At 46.1% G+C, this 21,398-nt stretch overlaps 1 protein-coding gene across 2 annotated transcripts in view; it reads left to right on the forward strand.

The window, feature by feature from the left end:
* Positions 1–16,928, forward strand: part of pkaap (A-kinase anchoring protein pkaap) — a 74,208-nt gene extending 57,280 nt beyond the window's left edge. Inside the window, exons 12-14 of one of the 2 annotated variants that reach the window (XM_065445341.2) lie at positions 6,854–6,906; positions 10,103–10,221; positions 16,531–16,928. In XM_065445341.2, the coding sequence (XP_065301413.1) occupies positions 6,854–6,906; positions 10,103–10,201 (152 nt within the window). In that variant the 3' untranslated portion in view covers positions 10,202–10,221; positions 16,531–16,928. Of the gene's footprint in view, positions 1–6,853; positions 6,907–10,102; positions 10,229–16,530 lie in introns of both variants that reach the window. The other variant, XM_065445340.2, reaches the window with a different exon arrangement.
* The last annotated feature ends 4,470 nt before the right edge of the window (positions 16,929–21,398 follow it).

Here is a 21,398-nt window from a genome sequence, read left to right on the forward strand (position 1 = left end):
TATTTGTCCAAAATAGTCACTGGTATAAAATGTGCAGCATCAATGACAGATTCAATATTTTGCATCATATTGAGACTAGGCACTGTTCGGGAGCATAAATGGCTGTGTGCATGTGCGATTGTTGCTGTGTAAGTGTCATAAAACATCACTTGTACATATAACATGGGACTTCGAGGGTTTCAGCATGGTTTAGGTAGGCAATTGCAGCAACTGTTCAGATGTTTCACACAGTTTTTTTTAAGAGTGGTTCTTGCAGAACTATACACTGAAACTTTCATCAAGTAACTAAGGTCAAGCTGTACAGAGAACTTTATGGCAGTATCTTGGCTTTACAGAGGTGTATATGTCTACCTTCCCATATATTTTTCAATGTCCATGCCTCAAAACTCCCACGGGCTCTATGAGGAGGCAAAGCAAACCAGTAAGGCATGTGCTGATGCCTGGCGTAGCAAGCGGAAAGCTAGGAAACAGGTGGCGAGAGGCTGCCCGGAAACGGCGGAATCGACAGGAACCGGGGTGCCGCGAAGCGGGGAATGCGGCGTAGCGATACAGGTACCACACCAGTGCTGTCGTCGTCGTTTTATACGTTCTTTTGTCCATGTCTGGTGTTGCGCTGTAACGAACCTTACTATGAACCACACCAGTAAATTGGACAAGCACAAGTCTCTGGACAGGCATTTCGGATTCAGTTGTGCAGTGTACGACAGGCTGGTTCGAGAACTATTTAATGGTGATTGGTAACATTCGAGGTGTCGCGAAGCGGGAATGTGATGCAGTTTTCACAGCTATGCCAGCTCCTGACTTGGCCTTGCTGTTCAGTTTGGATGCGCCGAGGGAGCGCTAATAGCCGTAGCGCTCATCGATCATTTGATGTGACAGGTAGTTGCTAACAGGCCATCTGCTGCATTTCCGTGCTTGTGCAAAGAACCGAATAGGCATTTAGCCGTCACAGTGCAAGGCATTGTGAAAGGAACGGGAGCACAGTGGAGGCCGTGTTTGATTGCCAATAACTCCACTTCTGCTGTACACATTGAAGTACTTTTTACAGCAATGTATTTCTGAAATAGCCTATTTTCACTTCAAATACCTTTCTCCACTTTAATAAAAAAGTGTTTCAGTGATTGAATGATCCGGTAGGTCAAATTTAAAAAATGACACAAAGAAAACAGCAATATGCCTGCTTCGTTTACCTTGATGACTTCATCGTCTTGTCACCAATGTTCAGTACTCACCTTGAGCATCTAGTGACTCTAGTTGATGATTTTTGAAAGGTGAAGCTGCACTTCAACTTGTCAAAATGTCATTTTAGCCACTGCCAAATTACTGTCCTGGGCCATCTCATCGATGCTTCCAGAGTACAGCCTGTTTCTGACAAAACATCACTGTCTGAGACTTTCCAGTTCTGAAGACAGCTGCAGACGTTCTTATTCAAGATTTTGCAGCAGTTGCTTGACCCCTCACTAATCTTTTGAAAAAATGCATGCGATTCTTATGGGGTACTTCAGAAGCTGCCATCTTCTCTCGTCTCGTCACTCTTATCACCTCGCCAGCCATCCTTGCCCACTTCGACCCTGATGCCCCTACAGAATTATACATATGCCAGCGGTCATGGCATAGGTGATGTCCTAGCCCAGCATCAGCGTGGCCAGGATTGCGTTATTGCTTATGCAAGCCACCTCCTATCATTGTCGGAGCACAACTTTTCAATTACAGAAAAAAAAATGCCTTGCTGTTGTCTGGGCGGTTGCGAAGTTTCGTTCCGTATGTGTACGGGCGTCCTTTCTCCGTAGTCACTGGTCATCATGCTCTCTGCTGGATCTCATGCCTAAAGAATCCTACAGGCTGGCTTGGTCGATTGGCTTTGAAGCTCCAAGAGTTTTCATATTCCGTGGTTTACAAGTTGGGCCTGGCCACCTGCACCGAGACGCTGACAGCTTGTCACGTTAGCCTGTTGACGACTCTGACCCCTTAAATACTGACAGTGCTGCTTGCGTTTTCTCAGTATCACAGCTCGTTCATACTGCCGACAAGCAACGTCGCGATGCCTACATCAAAGCACTCAACAACCATTTTGAGCATTCTCCGGCCGATGCTACTCAACACCTCTTTGTCCTCCTTGACGGTACTCTGTACTGTCGTAATCTTGATCCGGAGAGCTCTCATTTCCTACTTGTAACACCTAAACACCGCCACTCAACCGTTCTAGAAGAGCTTCACAATGCACCAGTAGTGTAACACCTCGACGTATCTCGAACCTATGACCGAGTACACCGCTGTTTTTTCTGGCCGGCCCTTGCCCATTCTGTACGACATTACGTTGCCACTTGTGACCTATGCTAATGATGCAAGAAGCCATCCCAGCTCTCCGCTGGTTGCCTGCGGCCACTTGACATCCCAGCCAAGCCCTTCCATCGCGTCGGCTTGCACCTTCTCTGTCCCTTTCCGGAATCTTCATCAGGAAACAGGTGGATTGCCTTTGCTGCTGACTATGCGACCCACTACGCTATAACATGCACACTTCCGACCAGGTGCACAACTGATGTTGCATACTTCCTCCTCCATGATATCATTTTGATACATGGTGCTCCATGGCAGATGCTCACAGACTGTGGCCATACGTTTTTGTCCAAAGTCATTGACGACATCATGTATGTCTGCTCTGTACAGCATAAAATTGCCACCTCTTACCATCCACAAACAAACAGCCTCACTGAGCATTTGAACTGAACCCTTACAGACATGTTATTAAAATACGTTTCAGCTGACCACCATAATTGGAACATTGCTCTACCTTAATTACTGTAAAAACTGGAATATAGGTCGAACTTTTTTTCAAAAAACCATTGCGAAAGTCAACCCTCGACTTATATACCGGACATTGGCGGAAAAACTACAGAAGTCTCGCAACAATGGGCAGATGAAGTAAACAGCCGCCATCGCCATCAGCAGCAGCGCGGCGTCTATGTCGCAAAGTTATATTAATCAAAGGCTGCATTTTCATTTTGTTTCAAAATGAGCGGAAGCCGAAGTCAATTCACCGTCGCCTTCAAGAAAAAGGCGATTGAGTACGCGGGAGCCCACGGCAACCTGGCGGCACAGCGCGAACTTGGAGTATCCGAAAAGAGCATTCGGTAGTGGCGGAGGCAAAAGCAACGTATTACAACTTGCAGCAACCAAAAGAAAACGTCATTTCGTGCCGGATCGCAGCGGACTGCAGAACTGGAAGGCAAGGTTGCGGAGTCTGTCCGAGAGCTGCGTGCAAGATCGCTGCCTGTGACTGCCGAATGCATCCGTTTGAAAGCGGTTGAGATCGCACACGCCTATGGACTGGGCAGCAAGAAGCACTCGTCATCCGACTCTGATCAAAGGCGTTGCTCTGATTCGGAGTAGCACTTGCGCACTTCGTGCCCTTCTGTGTACTGTACACCCGACGAATTTTTAACAGTATCGCGCGACCATCGACCCGCGTGTTTGTCAGCACCTTATCATCACGGCACGGAGCGGCGAAATAGCGAAAGTAAGGGCATGTGTACACATGCGCGTATCTCGTTTGTTTCGCTGCTCAGCGCCGTTAATAAGGTGCTGACAAGCACGTGGGTCGATGGTCGCGCGATACCGCTAAAAACTTGGCCAGGTGCACATGCGAGCAGCATTTAAATAAATACTGTCACCATTGTGCAACCCCCTGAGTCGCATTTGTTTCACGGTAAGGGTGTCATGTCTTTCGGTACTTTTGCCATTGAAAAATACTTTCTTTTTTTTAATTTTGTGAATTCGTTAGTTGGGGGATCGACCTATATTCTGGTCCGACCTATAGTCCTGTTTTTACGGTACTTTTGTTTACAACTCTTGCCGTCTCGAAACTGTTGGCTTTTCCCCGTTTTACCTCTGGTATGACTGAGAACTGACGTTAGCAATAGGCACTGTGCTGCTGTGCACGACAGCTTCAATTATCGATTATGCCCGTGATGCTATCGCCCGTGCTGACCATGCTCGTGAACTTGCATATGCACGTCTGCAAGTGTCTCAAGACAAACAAAAGTGCCGCCATGACCTCCGTCACCGTGACGTACATTTTTCGCCTGGCACCTTCGTGTTGCTTTGGTCACCATCTCATAAAGTTGGCCTTTGTGAAAAACTACTCTCTTGTTACAGAGGTTCATAGTGTGTGCATGGCCAAGTGACCAATGTCACCTATGAAATCGTTCTAGCCACACCCACTGCATCCTCCGCTGTGACAACCAGTGACATCGTCCACGTCGCCAGGCTCGAGGCTTACAATTCTCCATGCGCCTTAGATATTTGGCAGCACTGGGACCGCGCTCTTGCTGCTAGGGGGATTAGTATTACAATACCCTCAACAGATGCTCAGGAGATGAGATGCCGCGAGAAAGACGATGAAGTGTCTGGACTTCTGGCGTGAGCGAGTGTCTGCTGTGCAGTCTGGCTCCAGTGTAAATACCGTGTAAATTCTTGTCTGCTTCTTTTCACACATAACAATATTTACCCACTTCTTTTGCAGCCCGAATATAATTGGCACCTAGTTATTATAGGTTCATGGTAGAAAACAATGTTCAACCAAATGTGACACAAACAATTATACAACACGTGAGCACAAGAAACATGTAAGATTCTTTCGATTCTGGCAGTCAGAAATAAGATGAAAGCTGTTATGTTTACCTTCACAGAATGGAAATTTATTTTGCGCCTAATCTTTTGTTGGTCAATCTGACGTTTTACATTGTCTATAGACTAGAACATGGCTGCCTCCCTTGCAATACATTGCATTTGATATTCTGCACTATCCGCCATTGTTATTAGTGGCTATGGTGTTGGGCTGCTAAGTGCGAAATTACGCGATCGAATCCCGACCACAGCGGCCGCATTTAAATGGGGGTGAAATGCAAAAAGGCCCATGTACTTAGATTTAGGTGCCCGTTAAAGAACCCCAGGTGGTGTGAATTTCCGGAGTCCCCCACTTCAGCGTGCCTCATAATCAAGAAGTGGTCTTGGCATGTAAAAGCCCATAATTAAATTTTTTTTTTAATCTTCTGCACTTCTCGAATCACTCCATCCGTCACAAACAAAATGGTCGCCCACACCTAGACTAACCTCTTTGCAATGCCTACAATGCATGCAGTTCTCAGCAACACTGAAAAAACAGCTGATGCAACATTGTCACCTTATCATTTAAAATAATATATCTCTTTAAGGAGCTCTTAAAGTCAAAGCCTGAAAGTGCCGCATTGTCGTTGCCATCCTAGGCAAAACACTTGGTCTGCTCCCATATTGTGATGACAATAACGATGCTGCTGGCTTAACAGTGTCATGTTAACTTGGTTTCATATGTGATTATAACGTGCGGGCCATTTTCAGCCAAATCGGAAAATAGAAGGCACGCATTAGAATCGAGCAAATATGGTGATCATGCATTGTGAGCTGCCATTCACACATTGAAATCTGCTGAAGGCATGCTGCAAGTCAGCGTTTTTGGCAGACGATAATGTGTCTGGTTCATTCATTGTCCCCTATGTGCTGCGTAAAAGAGACTCTGCAGTCGTTGTGCTCACGATTGAAGTCCAGGGGTGTGGATGTTAACAGCCATGTTCGAAAAATCTCGCAAGGTCCACTTTCAGGATCGAAACAATAAATGTTTTGGCCCAGAGAACTGTATAGACATCCGCCAGGGTGAACTTACCGAAAAGTTGAGTTAACCGAAATCGAATTAGCGGACGTCTACTGTTATAACTTGATTAGTGAACTTGTGCCCTGCTCCAACTTGTCACTCATCACAACTGTTATTCAATTGCATTTTCTCTGTTCACGTTGAAAATGTAGAACACTCGATGGGGCAAGCGCAGGGATGCTACTGCTGTGCCAATTGTGCCAAACTATGCTGAGAGGCAAACGCTGCTACAGCCTGCTACATTTCAGCACAATATGAAAAATCTGTGCCCATTCTGCACCAACAGGGTTGCTCGAACTTTCAAAAACAAAACTAAGTCCTCAAGGGCCATTTTACCGCGCCACCGAAAGTGGCATGGCATTAACTAGCAGCTGCATTAGCTCTGTGGTGGACCGAGTCAAGCCTCTCCAATTTAGACTGGATTTTACTGATGTTTCTTCCATGGGCTGTTGTCCATATTCAGTACTTCCACACCTCAACACATGCAGGTTGCTTAGGCAACGAGACAGCTTTGCATTTCAGGCGGCAGTGAGCTACCACGCTGGCACCGTGCCGGACGTTGCACTTCCTCTTCTGTATGACCACTATAAAATGGTGACTAAAGTTTGGGACACTGTATGGTGTCTCGTTCGATTTCTCTAACATAACACCCACATTGGCATAGACAAGGCAGCCGTGAACAATTTTTCTGCCATTCAATTTATCGCATATCCCCCACTTTTCTTGGCATTGCCATTTCACTGAGTAAGAATGGTGCACGGCCGATGCTAAGATTTTGGTCGACTTAGCACCAAAAAGTTTACATCCGCCGCTGGTCAGTCCTTGCTCTATCGGTCAGGCCTTGCTGAAGGTTCTTAAAAATTTTTTAAATTTTGCACGTAGCATGTCCAAATGCCTCTATGCTTTTTAAGCACATCCTAGGATACCACCGCTCCATTGCAGTTCACAGAAAGGACTGCAATGAAGGGGAAGGGGCGGGGGGGTCATTCTTAGTGTTTGGATTGATTTTATGGACCAGTGACCACTTACTGCTTTCACATGCATTGGCCACTGTAAAAACTCCATATAATGTAGTTTGCAATTGCTTTCATAAAGTTGCTTCAAAATGGCATAGGCCAGTATTATCAATGTTAAGCAGTCTCTCAAGTTTTCTTCTTTCTGGTCTAGGTTCTAACCTCACCAAAGCATTCAGAAAGCTAGTCAACTGGGAAGCAGACAAGGTAAGTGAACACACAATCTCTTGGGCATGTTTTGGTGGCACGCAAAGTGATATATGGAGAATGCTAGTGAATTTCATCCCAAGTTCGTGAAAGGATATCTTGTAATTAAAGGGACACTAAAGGTTACTATGAAGTCAACGTGAACTATTAAAATACCATCACAGAAACCTCGAAACGCTTGTTTCGTGCCAAGGAGAGACTTATTTTAAGAGAAAATTCGTTCTGAAGCGTCCGCGTACCTCTAGCGCAGTTCAAATCGCCCGCCCTCCGATCGAGGAGTACTGACATCATGGTCTCATTGTGACGTTGCGCCATCGGTGAGTAGAACGGCGTCCGCAGACGGCGCTACGGCTTTTCTGCACAAAACGCAAACGCGCGGCCAGAAACAGAGCCAAGACAGAGCCGACAGCAGAGTGAAAGTGGGAGTATGGTGGCTAGCGGAAGGAGAAACGAATTACGTCCCACATTACGTCCCACGGCACACGGAGAGTCCGTTTTCGTTAAACTATAGGCTGCAGCGAGCTCGCAGCGTGGTCGGCGTGGTCTGTGAGCCTTTTCGCACTCGCAACAGGGCACAAAAAAGTGCGAATCGACGCAAAACTCGGCCTAGAAACGTGCTTCGCCACAGCCAGGGCTCAATACGACCCAAGCTGGCATGACCCAGATGTCGTTTCCCGCACCGCCACCAGGCGCCGCTACTATACCTCAAACTCCAGCGCAAGACGCCCATAAGCTGGTACTTCATTCTATGACGCAAACTTCGACGCTCGTCGCAATGGACCCTGACAGCGACAGATTGGCTCGCGATGGTGGGCTCAACTTCAGCGATTTGAGCACCGACGAGCGCGACCTGCTGCTGAGGGCTTGCACTGCCGGCGTCGTTGCGTACTACGACGGCGGCCTCGACACCGGCTCTCCGGAGCGGGAAAGCAACGAGGGCTTCCCACGACATCACATGGACGTGGCATTCTCGCTGCTTGTTCCAAATGAAAGTTTCGCGAGCCAGCATAACCCTCACAGCACGACGCGATAACGGAAGTACTGAAGCTCCAAAGCGTGCGCGGCGCAGAGTCCAGCGCGCAGAGTCGAGCGAAAACGAAACCTTTCGAACACCCATATTACTGAAGGGTAACGTCAAAATGTTATTTTTTCTTAAAATCGAATAGACGTAGACAAGTAGCATTTTTTTCCGTCTTATAATCAAATGAAATGATATTTTTAATACGAGTAGTTGAGTATTAGTAACACAAATTATGAGGAGTCCTTTCGTCATCGGGCTAGTACCGGAATGTCGCTGGGGGGTCTCAAATCGTGTCATGCATTTACCTCAATTTCTCGGTTACTAAAGCTCTGTTCGCGATTAAATTGACGCCTTAGACGTTCTAGAACCTTGCTCTACCACTTTAACTTGAGTTTTTGGTAACCTTTAGTGTCCCTTTAATGCTGATCTTGTGATAGCTAGTAAATGGATGTGCCTTCTGCACTGACAGATTTCAACTTAGCAACTGCAGCACTTTCACGAAATTTAGTAAAAATTGAGTATTCTGTAATTTAGTTCCTCAAAACAGCTTATCATTTATTATCACACATTTTTGTTGTCTGGCACTGATAATGGATTCAGGCCAGCAGTAACTATCATTATGCCTCAAATTTTGTGTTAGTTACAATTAGAGTTGGTCATTGCTGACTTGCCTTTATACAGAAGGTCAATAATTGGGGGTTCCATTCTTGTCATCTCTGAAAATTGCACTTAGTGTAACTGAAACCACAAAGTATTTGCTCTCACACATGTGTGAAAATTGTGGAGAAAAAAAGTATCTGTTATGAATTCTGCATTCTTTCATCATCTCACTGACCATGGTCAAAATGAAATTTTATATTACAAGATCTTCGAAATGGAAAGCCGGTTAAGCACTAGCCTTGAGGCTTCTTCCCCACTCCCTCATGGTGGGTGAGCATGTTTATTTGAGGAGCAATCAAGCAAAAACAAGATGGCGGTCTTCACTATGAGAAAGTGCTGCTGTGATGGTAAGCGAGTTCAGGAAATGAGTATTATTTTGTGTGTGTGGTTTGAGTGACTAATGCCTCAAGTTAAAGCCTTGTTGTCAAGTTCTTTCTTCTCTGTCGGTGCAATATGCATGCTGTTGTCCCAGTGCATCTTGTGACCGATATTTTTAGGTATGCTGTGTGCGGTGGCATTTGTAAGTGGGTGGCATTTGGCTACGTCGTTTCCCTGGTGTTTGAGATGACTGCCAGAGTTGACTGTTGCCAAAAATATGTGGATATGAAAGTTGAATAGCTTGCCGTGCTTACTCAAATCTAATCAGGCCCCCGATTCTAAGCCGACCCCCTAAAGTCAGAAGAAAAAAGAAAAAATGAACTTACCTTGAATGCACGCCGAACAAAAAATCAAGGACAGTGTTAACAAAATGAAAACCACATTTATTGAATGTGAACATGCCGAGCTCATTCTACATCACTATCTTCCTTATCGCTGTCATCTCCTCTTTGCGGCCAGCACATGCAAGAAGTATCTCCCGTTGCCCCCTCCAACAATGGCATTATTTCTCATCGATGCTGAAGTCTCGTGCGCCTTGATAGCTTGACGATGCCTCTGCAGCCGCCGCAACTTTTGGTTTGAAAGTGACAGTACAGTGGCATCGCCTGTTTGGTGCCATTATGATAACGCCGTGCCACATGCCGGTGCAACACAGTGTTTGGTATTTGATTATTCGAAAAAGACCATTGGCTGAGATTCGAATAGATTCGGTAGATGTGCACCATTCCTAAATATGATTTTTTACCTCTTGGTATTCCGTCAAGTTCTTGACTACGTCACCATTCCTGAATTAATGTGCCCCTACCCGCAACAGTGGCTCAGTGGAAGTGTCTAACAACATTCATACGCCGAACTCTGATTACATGTTCAAGAATTTTAAGTGGTAAAAATTCATCCATAGCCCTCCACATGGGCAAACTGTAGGTTTGGGACATGAAATTGTTATGAATAGTGTTTTTCTTCCTTTTCTTTTCAGTGGATGTTTCTTTTCAGAGTTACGTTTTTCTTGCTTGCAGACATTTGAATTGATCAGATTTGCAGGCATGTCATAACTTGATGCTCTTACAGCACTTTGAAGTGGAGCAGGTGTTTTGGAAGTGAACACCATTTTGCACTGTGTCCGTTGTTGCTGTGCAGACTGAAGAAGACATGGCATGGCAGGTTGCCGAAATGATAGTCAAGGACATCTGCAGCATCACGCTGTGTCCCGATGCCACCTCGCAGGACGTCGGATAGGTCACACTTTGTCACATTATGCAAGTAGTAAGGCATCCCTTCTCTTACATTTCTTTTGGCTGTACGTGCTGCGCCAGGTTTATGTTACTGCTTTAAGATCAGAACATGGTTGTGCATGTAATCCATCAGTTACGTAACCTGCTTATTTAGGCCCAAGGTTGCAGGGCCACATATTCATTAAGTTTATGTGTTTGTAAGTGGACATTATGAAACATAAAAATTGTCACCCACCCAAGAGTGTCGTGAGTACATGTACATGCCGTGAGTACAAGAGTACATGCGACTCTTCGGTAGATGGCAGTTTTGTCCTCTCATACTTCCTCCACTTTGCGGACTTCCGCAAAACTGTTTAGCTTATAGAGTAAAACGTCGTTAGCTCGGGTTAATTCACCATATGGTTAATTCCAGTGGTGGATTCAGTGCACTTTCAGTAATTTCTGCTCCTGAGGAGATTGAGATCCTGCTTACGTAGGCCCAGTATCTTTCATTGGCAGGTTGGGAGCAGCTCTGCCGCTAAATACACTCCATGGAGCAGTGCTCTCTACTCTGTAAAAATTGACAAAGTAGACTGGAAGTTGCTTGATGCCAGCCTACCCACAGCCAACGTAGCGCAATGGCACGTGCACTTATGAACACGAATAGCAATCTCGAAGCAATGAGTGGTGCTTCGCATCATCAACTTCCACTTTCACTGCTTGCGGAGAGCGATGATTCATCTAGCTCAAGTTCCGAATCAACCAGCAGGGATTCAAGCGACGAAGCTTCAGAAGCTATTGGGGGCGAGCTCCACCACTGGAAAAACTGGCGCCACTGTCGGCGTGACGTGGCATGAGGGATCATGTGGGCACAGTGGCCGCGTCTGCTGCTTCGGAAACGCCGAAGTGTGCTGAAAACGAAAGCTTAAAGTCCCAGCTGTGCTGCGGTTCTGATTAAGTGCTGAGGCTTTGCCGCCTTGGGTGTCTGCTCGACAACATATGAAAGTACTATAATAGGTAGTGGCTGCCTTTGGAGGCGTGCAGCATGGTAGGCTACTGCTTGGTGCTGCAGTGCCGGACGTACGCAACGGAGCCCGATGTCAGCCTTATTCACACGTAGCCGCAGGACAAGAAGCTGCATGAAGCTTGGCTCACAAAATTTAGAACCGGCAGACAGCCATCGGCTGCAACTCTGGTATGCAGCGAGGAAGGTTTCTGCTACAGCACCGGGACTGCGATGTTCGGTGAGTAGCAAAAGACGCGTACTGAGACGCTCACCCACGCCCACTCCTGGCTAATGTCATGACTGTTTGGTCTATGAACTTGCTGATGCTAGATACTGGCAAGTTCACTGGAACGGAAATGGAGCAGTAAGATGCACATTAAAAAAAGGCATGGCATATGGTCATGTTTGTGTTATGAATTAATGCACTGCATTACGAAAAAGAAGCAGAGGGAAATCACATGCTGAGAAAACTGATAAACATACAGTGCAACGCAACTTCAGAAATAATATTGAAATGTCCAAGAATTTAGAAGACAAAAGAAAGATTGAATCGTCGTGGTGGCACATCACAGTCACCATAGGCATCTAAGTCTCTATAACGAAATTATTTTTGAATAGTTCTGATAAGCGTCCACGCAACAATTATTGCTAGTGTACTGTCAAATGCTCATGTGCTGTGGCCTAAAGCTCACTGCACGGTGCGAAAACTCGCTCACAGCAAAAGGAAAACATTGTGCACGAACATGCATGCAAATTGGCAGTCGGTCTCTGCAAACCCGTGCGATCGCCGCATTGAGGCTTCATTCTGTTATGCTCCATTTGGTTATACAGACAACCCACTATAAGAACATATTTAACATAGTTTACTCTCAGCGTTTGCCTACCTTTCACGCAAGAAGCCAGTTTGGGAGACCCCATCACAGCAACTGTGCACAATGGTGACCACTGTACGTATTCAGTAGAGATAGCATCTATAAACGGTTGTGTGCTTTCAGTTTGCCGAAGATTATTATATCGACAGTCAAAAACTTCCCTCGTTTTCAGAATGCTTACATAAATGTCCAAGAGGGCTGCCACGTAGTGCTTTTTATTGAGCGCCGTAAGCCAAACCTATCAGGAGTGCGCTGCGTGATCCCTCGTACTATGCAAGGGAGGCGCTTCGGACAGGTGGCGACTCCGTAAGTCATCACCCCCAATAGTGTATTCAAGCAAGCTTTTGACAAGTTTCGGCTGCCGGGCAAGAGACTGAAAGCTGTACATTTTGTCCATGATGACGTCCGCCAGTATTCAGATAAAGAGGTAGCAAGGGCTCCTTCTCAGAATTTGGCATTTCAACAGCCTGTGCTTTTGTTGGTAAAATTCAGTTTTGAAGGCACTTCAAGCTGTCTCGGTGTGTGGCCACCGAATCGATCGCGGGCTTTGCTGCGTTTCCGATGTTTCCTGCACACAACCACAGTGGACAAGAGAAGCAGACTTACATGCGTTAAGACTTACAGCCTCCTGGATTCCATTAGAATGCAGGAGGCTAAAAAAAAAACACGAAACTTCTAAACACACTGCGCGTGCAAGTTCAAGCCGAAAGTGCTGAAAACGAGGGGAATGCTGGGCGCTTTCGGAAGCGGATGTGCAATAGCACGCCGTGCCAACTGCACTGAGCGCCTGTGTGTCATTCTGTTGCCCTCCGCTGTAGCGGAGTGCTCCGGTGCAGAGTTCGTCAGCCACTCTGAATGTGCCATTGGAATTCACCAATAGTCACCGGCGAGAACCATACAACACAAACATGGCGAATTGGCTTATGTGTACAGTTGAGCCCACTTACTATAACGATCCCAGACATAACGATTTATCGGTTACAACGACATTTCACTGCATTTGTGATTTTGTGATCCTGCCTACTAAACCTGCATCGAGATATAAAGAACATTTTTCAACGCGCTGTGCGCTCACAACAAACAAATCAAACATGCTCACGCTAATAGGAGGACGACCAGCAACTTGCAAAGTATAAAAGCACAATCGAACTGGTTGCATGGAAGTGCACTCCCGGCTCCAATCCAACCGCAATGAAGATAGGAGGGAAGTCACTCACTTTTTCCACCATGCTAGGGCACCATGCTTTCAAGGCATGTCTCCGTCGTGTTCAGGGCAAAGCAGTACAGCGTACGGTGGCCTCAGAGATGGCACTAGGATGTACGCTGTTGCCAGCTCTGAGATCACGGCAGTGGCACTGTTCACACAGATCTCCATGCAGCACCATGTGAGCTAATCCACTTTGGACAATTTGGACCAACAGCCGCTGAAGCATTGTTACCTTACCATTGTTTTCAGTATTCGCGCAGCCCGAGGCAACGTGAACACGGCACAATGCGCCACTGCCACGCAATGTTGTAGAGTCGGTGATTGCTATGCTGTTAGCCGTTATCAAGAGATCACAGTTTGTTGATGCTTCATTCATGATGGTGTTGTACGCGATGGTGCTCTACCAAGGTTCTGCCACTGTGGTTCCATCTTCCGAACTTCGGTTCATACTTTTTCAACTGAAGTGGCATAGAAAACGTAACCTTGTGGCTCTGGGCCCGCATGTGGCTTATGCTGCAGCTGTAATGGTAAGACCTTTGCAAAATGTCGCCATGCCGTAGTAGTTTAATTCCACTTCCAACCAACTAGAATGCTTAGTTATCATGTGCAGAATCCATTCGTGTCCTGCTGATAGTAAGATACTACACCATAGACTGCTCATAGCATAAGACGCTGGAATCGTGAATGTCTGCACTATGGCTGTGCCAGAGTATAACCAAAACAACAGTTTTCAAAGGCTGCACAAGTGCAAAACATGTAGACAAGCTGCTACATGTATCCAAAAATCGGAAGCATGCGACCGGGAGTTTTCCATCTTTTCAAGAGCATTAAAAGATTATGTCCAAGCACCTGTGGTCGTCGCATGAAGCAGACAAAGTAATAATAATTTTAAAAAGAAACAGGGACAGAAATTTCAGATTCGGTACAGTGTCTTGGACTGATCACGGTATATGCGGTGTCGAAAACACGGCGATGGCAGACCAAGTTGGCGCCACTCAAGTGTTGCCCGTGCCATCACTTTCACTACTGAGATGGTTTCTCTGCTTTTCAAGTGCCGTAAAGTCATTGTAATGCATTTCATTGACTAGGCCCCAAACCATAATTGAGGTCGCCGACTCAAGACAAGGTGCGCTGGTTAGGCACAGCTAGCGGCAGTGTCAAGGGGCATACCATCACAGGAAGCTTGCCCTTGATATGTTTGTACCCTTAGACGATTACGTGTAGATTAGGTATGTAGTCACGCACATGGGCTGAACTGATGGAAGCATGTGCAAAGTGGAGTTTGGTTTCTCGGGCAAGCAGCCGTGCCAGTTACTGTGAATGCCTGCCAAGTTTGTATGTTCGTGCACGGGTAGGAATGGGAAGCTCACAAGGGCACATAAAGCCTAATAGGTCCAGACCCCGCTGCAAACTAGATTTGCAGAACGCCACGTAAACTGACAGCAGTCAGGGTGTGAACATGTGATATCTGCGCTTCACAACACGCATCGCAATGGATGCACAGAAACTGAAGCCACATTCAGTGCAGAGCGCTCAGCTGATAAGCACCCGAGCAAAGGCTTCTCCATCAAATGGGCAACTACCCCACATCCGCATCGCACTGCCACCGCTTTTCAAATAAAGCTTGTATTGACTCACAAGTTTCGTTTTCGGTCTGCTCACACAACAGCTTGATGAGCTGGCAGCTGTGCCGGTGCCGGAGCATATGTCATTAGCAAGGATTCTGCAACCAATCGGAGCCGTTTCACTTCCGCTGGGGAGAAAAAGGGCAGGAAAGGGTTTCGTGCGTGCTGCACTGGTTTTGTTTCCATTCAATTCATTCTCGCAGAACGGATGGGACGGCCATGCGTTGTGCGCTCCCCTGAGGAACTGACAGCATTCGATGAGCGGTGGCGAGAACTTGCCCAGGAGAGGGCTCGCTGTCGGCGCGCCGATCCAGCTTTTAAGGCCTAAATATATCCAGACATAATGTGAGCGCGCACACACGTTACGTCACGTTGGCGAGAACAACAGCGTCTATAGTTTGACCGATGGTTCGACGTGCTGGTGCCGCCAACTTAACCAGACGTGGCCAACATGCTCCGGTGCGCAGGCAAGCGTTGTTAGACGCAGGGTGAGTCTAATGGGCGCACCCAGCGTCTAACGACGCTCGCCCACATGACGATAACGTCTAACTATAAACATGCATTTAGAGCCGCCCGAGCCCAAACAGTCGGACAGCAACGAGAAGATCCCGAGCTGAAGGAGAGGGAGGCCAAAGCAATCGGGCACTGTTACCTATGGGTTATTTAACCCTGACGAAGGTCAGGTGCATGCAGGACAAGCTTCGCTTGCCCCCATTTTTTGGTAGCTGAAGGGTTTGTAATTCTTTATTTTTATTTATTTATTTATTTATTTTTTCATTTGTTCTGAATCCACCCTCTTATCGGTCGGCGGACCTCATTGAGAAGCATGCTCGCTACTGCGCTTGTCTGGGGGATTCTCCTACGGAACCCACTAGTATGTCTTGTGCAATTCTTCTGCAAGTGGTATGCGTGTGCATGGAGTTCTATGGGCCGATAAACAGGAGTCAGAAGAGGCCATGTTATAGCTGGTTCTGCACCATAAACGGTTATGTTGTGAAATTGTCCAAGCTGGTATGTCACAAGCTGTCACAGAAACAATGACGGCGATTGTGCTTGTAGTTTCAAAATAGCAGTTGATCAGAACTAGCTGAATGCCATGTTGAAAGACCTACACCAACGCATCTTGTGCTTTAGAGAATGTTTTTAACAAAAACTTTCAGTTAAATGTGGGAAAGTGCCAAGCACAGAAATTAGGTACTGAAAGGTAGATTTTTGACAAGAGTGGTGTCGAATCGTAACTGCTGATGCCAGCTTGAAGGGCGAGTTTACATAAAATGAACTACTGATACAACAACCACTTTTCAAGGAACTGTCAAGTTTGTTGTAGATTGGTTCGACTGTAGAGCCACCGATACTACTGCTACAAATGTTAACGGCTTTGGCTCTATTCTCTCCTGAATTATACAAATAAACAACGAACACTACCTAAATATTCTCACTCCAACAAATACATGCCTTCAAGAGCATCATTCTTTGAATAAAGTGAATAGCTTAGTACTAGAAGGGTTTGGCTGTTTGCTTATACTGACAATTACTGCCGATGGTTTCTGTACAGTTTTCTCCTTGCAAGGCTTTGGTGCTTAGTTTTCATCATTGACATTTCTCACAAGTCCTGCACGTTTCTTCCTATCTCTCTCGCTGCAGGGCTTTGTTGTTTTTCTCCCTCTACCTCGGTGCTTCCACACAGCGTCGACGTTGAGCAAAGAGTGCCAAGACCAGGGTGGACCTCAGTGAGCAGCCCTTCGTTGGGGAAAGAACCCTGGTGTGTGCCGTCCCAGCCCCAAAAGAGCGGATGGCCCCTGCAATGATACAGGAAAGACTCGCAGGGCTTAGGCGAGCTACAGCCCGGCCACCAACACAATAAGGGACACACGTGCCTGGCGCCACCAGCCTGCGCTGCCTGTCGATGTGATAACGAGCTGGCGCTCGGCCACAATGAGGACGGCGGATCAAGATTGTTTTGTCCCGCCAGCTTATCTCGACAGCAGACTGGCTTGCGTGCTTCAATAAACTCCCGCCTCTCTCCCTTTTTTTTACTGTTAGCACTCGTGTGTGAGGTATCTTATTTTGAACACACAGTAGCACACTCAACAGAACGCAGCATGACCAGGAAAATAACCTGGCCATGGGGTGGACATATTCAAGGTCTGGAAAAATTTTTAGTTCAAACTCTGGTTAACCAGTGCCTTCTTAATTCTAAGGGGGCCTAAAATTTATGTGTATGAATCAAAGTTACAAGAGCCCCTCGCACAAAGCTATGCTTGCAATTAGAGGTCTTGCGAAAAATGCTTAATGCTAGAGTATTACTTGGCTCACTGTGCAACCCTGCTATCATCATAGAGTGATGGCAGAAAAACGGAATACAAATTAAGTAGTCTTCATTTTTAAAAAAAAGCGGCCACAATTAGGATTTGATCATCTGCCCCACTGCCACTGCTGCCACTTCATAGCCAAGCGCACTAACCACCGTGCCACTTTTGCAACTTTTCTTTTTTTGTGTGTGTGGGAAACAAAACTGAAGACATATTACAGAGCAGACACTGCTGCACGCTCAAAACTCTGGCAAACACACGCATGCATCCAGCCTGGAGGAAGTTCCTGCGCAGTGTACACACATCTCACATAAGCTGCACTTTGGCAAAAGAAGGATCCTGTAGATTGCGGGCTTTTGGCATGGCGATCAAATAATATACATTTCTATAGGCTGCATAAACCCAATACATTGAGCATGTCATAGGGAAGAGCGCCAATAAGCGCCATTGGAAAATGTCTAAAAAATACAGCATCCCTACAATCTATGAAATAGTGATCTATGGTCTCGGCATGTGGACAGAGTCAGCAGTTCGTTGACCCTGGCACAAAGCAGCCCATCGAATTTAACCAAGTTTTAACATGGAGTGTTTCCGAATTCAATGTAAAGAAAAACAGTTTTACTCCAGGAGGTGTTGAGTGGCCCATTGTATTGAGGCAGGCCACTGTTGCAACAGTCGACAGCGATGAATATCTTCAAGGTTGTGCACATGGTTGGGCTCTGCCTGGCGGGTGATTCACTAGTTGGTGCATGACAGAAGGGGCGCCACTGTTGGCGCTATGGAGTCATCATCTGCAGCCGCTCGCTGTGCCTTTCGCATTGTCGGAGGCTTGGGTGGTGAACACTGTTCCGCTGCAGCAGCTCGCCTCGCGCATTTCCCTGTGTTGTGACGGTCTCGTACTTCATTGTACTTCATTGGCGACATAACTCAGCGAAAAGTAATGCTCTCACATTTACACATCATAAAAATTGCCCCCACAGTATTCTGCCAATTCGGCTGCACACTGTGTGCGGTTCACTCTCAAGAAATGTTTCACATGGAAACAAAAATTAATGCAGTTCCCATTTTTATCACCCTACATGGAATGCTGGATTGTATCATTCAATGAACTTCCACGAAATGTTCACAATGAGTAAACCTACCTATTTTTGGCCTCCACCTTAGCACCACAAAGGGTCTGCACTCTTCTGCACTATGTATGCCTGACCAACGAAAAAGAGAGCCCAGTGCGAGCATTCCAGCAGCCTGTTCCTGTGTTGGCTCGGACATGGTCACCTACTTGCGAGGCATGTCGGGGACCAACGCAATCTACACTATGGACACCTTATAGTGCAGTAGGCTTCACTAAATTCGACTTCGCATAATTCAATTCCAGCCAAAGGCCAGCACCCGTGCATGTATACGGGCCCGGACTTCAATTATTTTGATCCTAAAATTGGAGTTCACCGGATAATTCCAACTTGACCAGTCAAGTCAAGCGTACTGCCCCTATGGTGACCCCAGTGGCCACCCCTTTAATGGCAGCACGTGTCATGATAGGGCTGAGGGTTTTGTGAATGCGTTGAACTCGCGTCATCTCTCGTAAAAGACTGCTATTTTCGGCCATCCGTAGGAACATTTTCAAATGATAAAGATAGCTCAACATATTTTGTTAAGGTCCGATTCGAAGCGTGGGTTTCTTAAAAAAAAAAGGAAACTGGGCCAAAATTTTTCTGCGCAATGCAATCGGGCGTGAAACCAAAACCGTATTCACATGCTTTGCCACACAACTATTAGGGCAAAGCTAACTTAACAAACTGAGTAATTAATGCAGAAAGTTGGGGCTAGTTAGTGTTGATGCAGTTGCCAAGACATAGTTACTAGCACAAACAAGACTAACAGAAAAAGGTGGGACGGGCACTAGCGCTCTATCCTGTACACTAGCGCCCTGTCCTGTCCCACTTTTTTCTGTTAGTCTTATTCGCGCTAGTAACTATGTCCCAGTAACTCAACTGGCCACCTTTGTATAACAATTCTTACAAATTTGGGTGCGCATTAGAGCCTTAATGTCATTTCTACCTAAGTTTATTACTACGAACACCTACTATGAACATTTAGACAGTGGGTGTGCATTTGATTCAGGGGCATGTTAGAATCGGGGGAAATACTGCCAAACAAATCGGCAGTGTGTTTTGGCTTTCTTCCTGCATCGTTTAACTCTGTCAATTTTGTCGGTGCCGTCAGTGAGGGTCGAATTGATGGAAGCCGACTGTTATAACTATAGCGGAGTGAGTAACGTGCCCTGCATAACACGGTGACGTAATCACTAGAGTTGCTGTACATGAGAACATTAGCAATCGCCTAAGGCACCTCTTCCACTTCTTTCTGTCTCGACACTCCTCTCTCTTTCTCAGCTGTTTCCGATAATAACTCATAACATCAAGTACCCTTGAATGGTCCGTACTATAAGGCCAGTATTGCATAGGGTGTGCATGAACGTTCAATTCACTGTTCGGGCCAATCGAGACCGGCATGCGTGAGAAGAGCAATCATGCTAGAAGTGAGTACGCGTCGATAGCATACTACTGCCGTGCATGATTGTAGGTGCGCAATGTGAGGCATGGACGCCTACGAGAGCACCTGGGGCGGAGGGTGCAAGCGTGAAGTCTCGAGCACTCAACAAATTCGCTCCTGATCAATAATGACTTGCTGTTGTTTTACAGCGTTGATAAAACATCCGGCTACCGAAATGGGTGAGTTAGTTGCTGCTCTTCGTGCCTCAAAGCGCACAACTCTATAGCAATTATGCTGGTGGCATTAGAGCTGCAGCAGTAATAAGCAGCGAGCCTCCCCTCCTAGTATGATGGTGCAATCTAGCCCAGACACATGCTAACGCATTCTTTCACAGACCATAAATATATAATTACCTCAAACTTTTATTAATAGCCATTGGACTTGTGAAATTAAATTAGAATGACTAAGCTTTGTAGATTTCCCATGCGTATGTGCTACGTGTAACTGCTTTTCTTTTCATCATATTTTGAATATTTTTATCGTTGCAAAAATTAGAGGTAAAACGTTGCAGTTGCAGTTGCCACTTTTTTTGCCCAGCTTTTTCTCTAGAGTTAGTACACTAACCAGCGGCACGATCGCTGGATAAAAAAAGGTGTGGCCTTCCGTGTGCTTCGGAAACCGTGTCACCCCGGAGCCACGAATCGGAGAGTGTCGTCTGGGATCGGCACAGAAAATGCGTCGGGAACGTGCTTGCGAACGACGTCGCCCGTAGAAGCCCATCCCCGACAGCTAGTGCCATTCAGTCCAGCCAAGAATCTGCTCCCATTGCTGCCCGCCTGAAGCAGCAGGCCGCACCTTTCTTTTTTCTTTTTCTCTTTTCTTTCTTTATTTTTTAACCAGTAGCCATGCCAGTGGTGTAGCAAAAAATTTATCTCGTGGGGTTTCTACGCCAACCACTACCACTCCTCTGAGAGAGATGAAGGAAAGGGAGTAGTGGTAGAGGTAGGCGGACACTTTGCTTAACTTCTGACAAACGTTTTTCATTGCTAAGGCGTGCAGCCACTTCACATCAAATTATGCTATCATCCTTATGCTATCTTTAAAAATTATGATATTAAAAGGACTAACATTTCGTTTACAAATTGATGCATTTACAAATGGATGTTGATGACCTAGTTGGTACATATATGACTCGGAAAAATGAACAGCACTAGAAACGAGGCCAAACAAAAACGACAGCGCGTGTGTCGTCTTGTTTGCAGCCCAGGCATGCCCCAGGTAGCACAAAAGAGATACAGAACATTTTATAGTGTTTAACTGATGCGATAAAAATGATTTAAAGAAGACACGAGTAGGACAACTTCGTTCTTAAAATGTTGTATGTCTGCTAACGTCCAGCTTAATTACTTTTTTTCAGACGATCTAAAACAGCTCTTCAAAGCGTATTCGAAAAGCTGCAGATCTTGAAATAGGATTGGGAAAGACACAAATAATCCCTTTGCCAGGGCTCGAGATCTCAATATCTCCATATGGTTTCTAAATGCTTTAAGACATTGTCAAATAGCTGGTCTAGAAGCAGTCTTGAAAGGTTTACAATAATCTGAAGCTCGTTCTTGTGGTTTCTAAATAAGTCAAAGCATTGGTGTCTAGTGCTACTGAGCTCCTCGTGCCGTACCATGCACTGCAGCCCTCGACCAAGTCACATAA

This window comes from Dermacentor albipictus, chromosome 2 (genome assembly GCF_038994185.2).
Source record: "Dermacentor albipictus isolate Rhodes 1998 colony chromosome 2, USDA_Dalb.pri_finalv2, whole genome shotgun sequence".
Classification (NCBI taxonomy): domain Eukaryota; kingdom Metazoa; phylum Arthropoda; class Arachnida; order Ixodida; family Ixodidae; genus Dermacentor; species Dermacentor albipictus.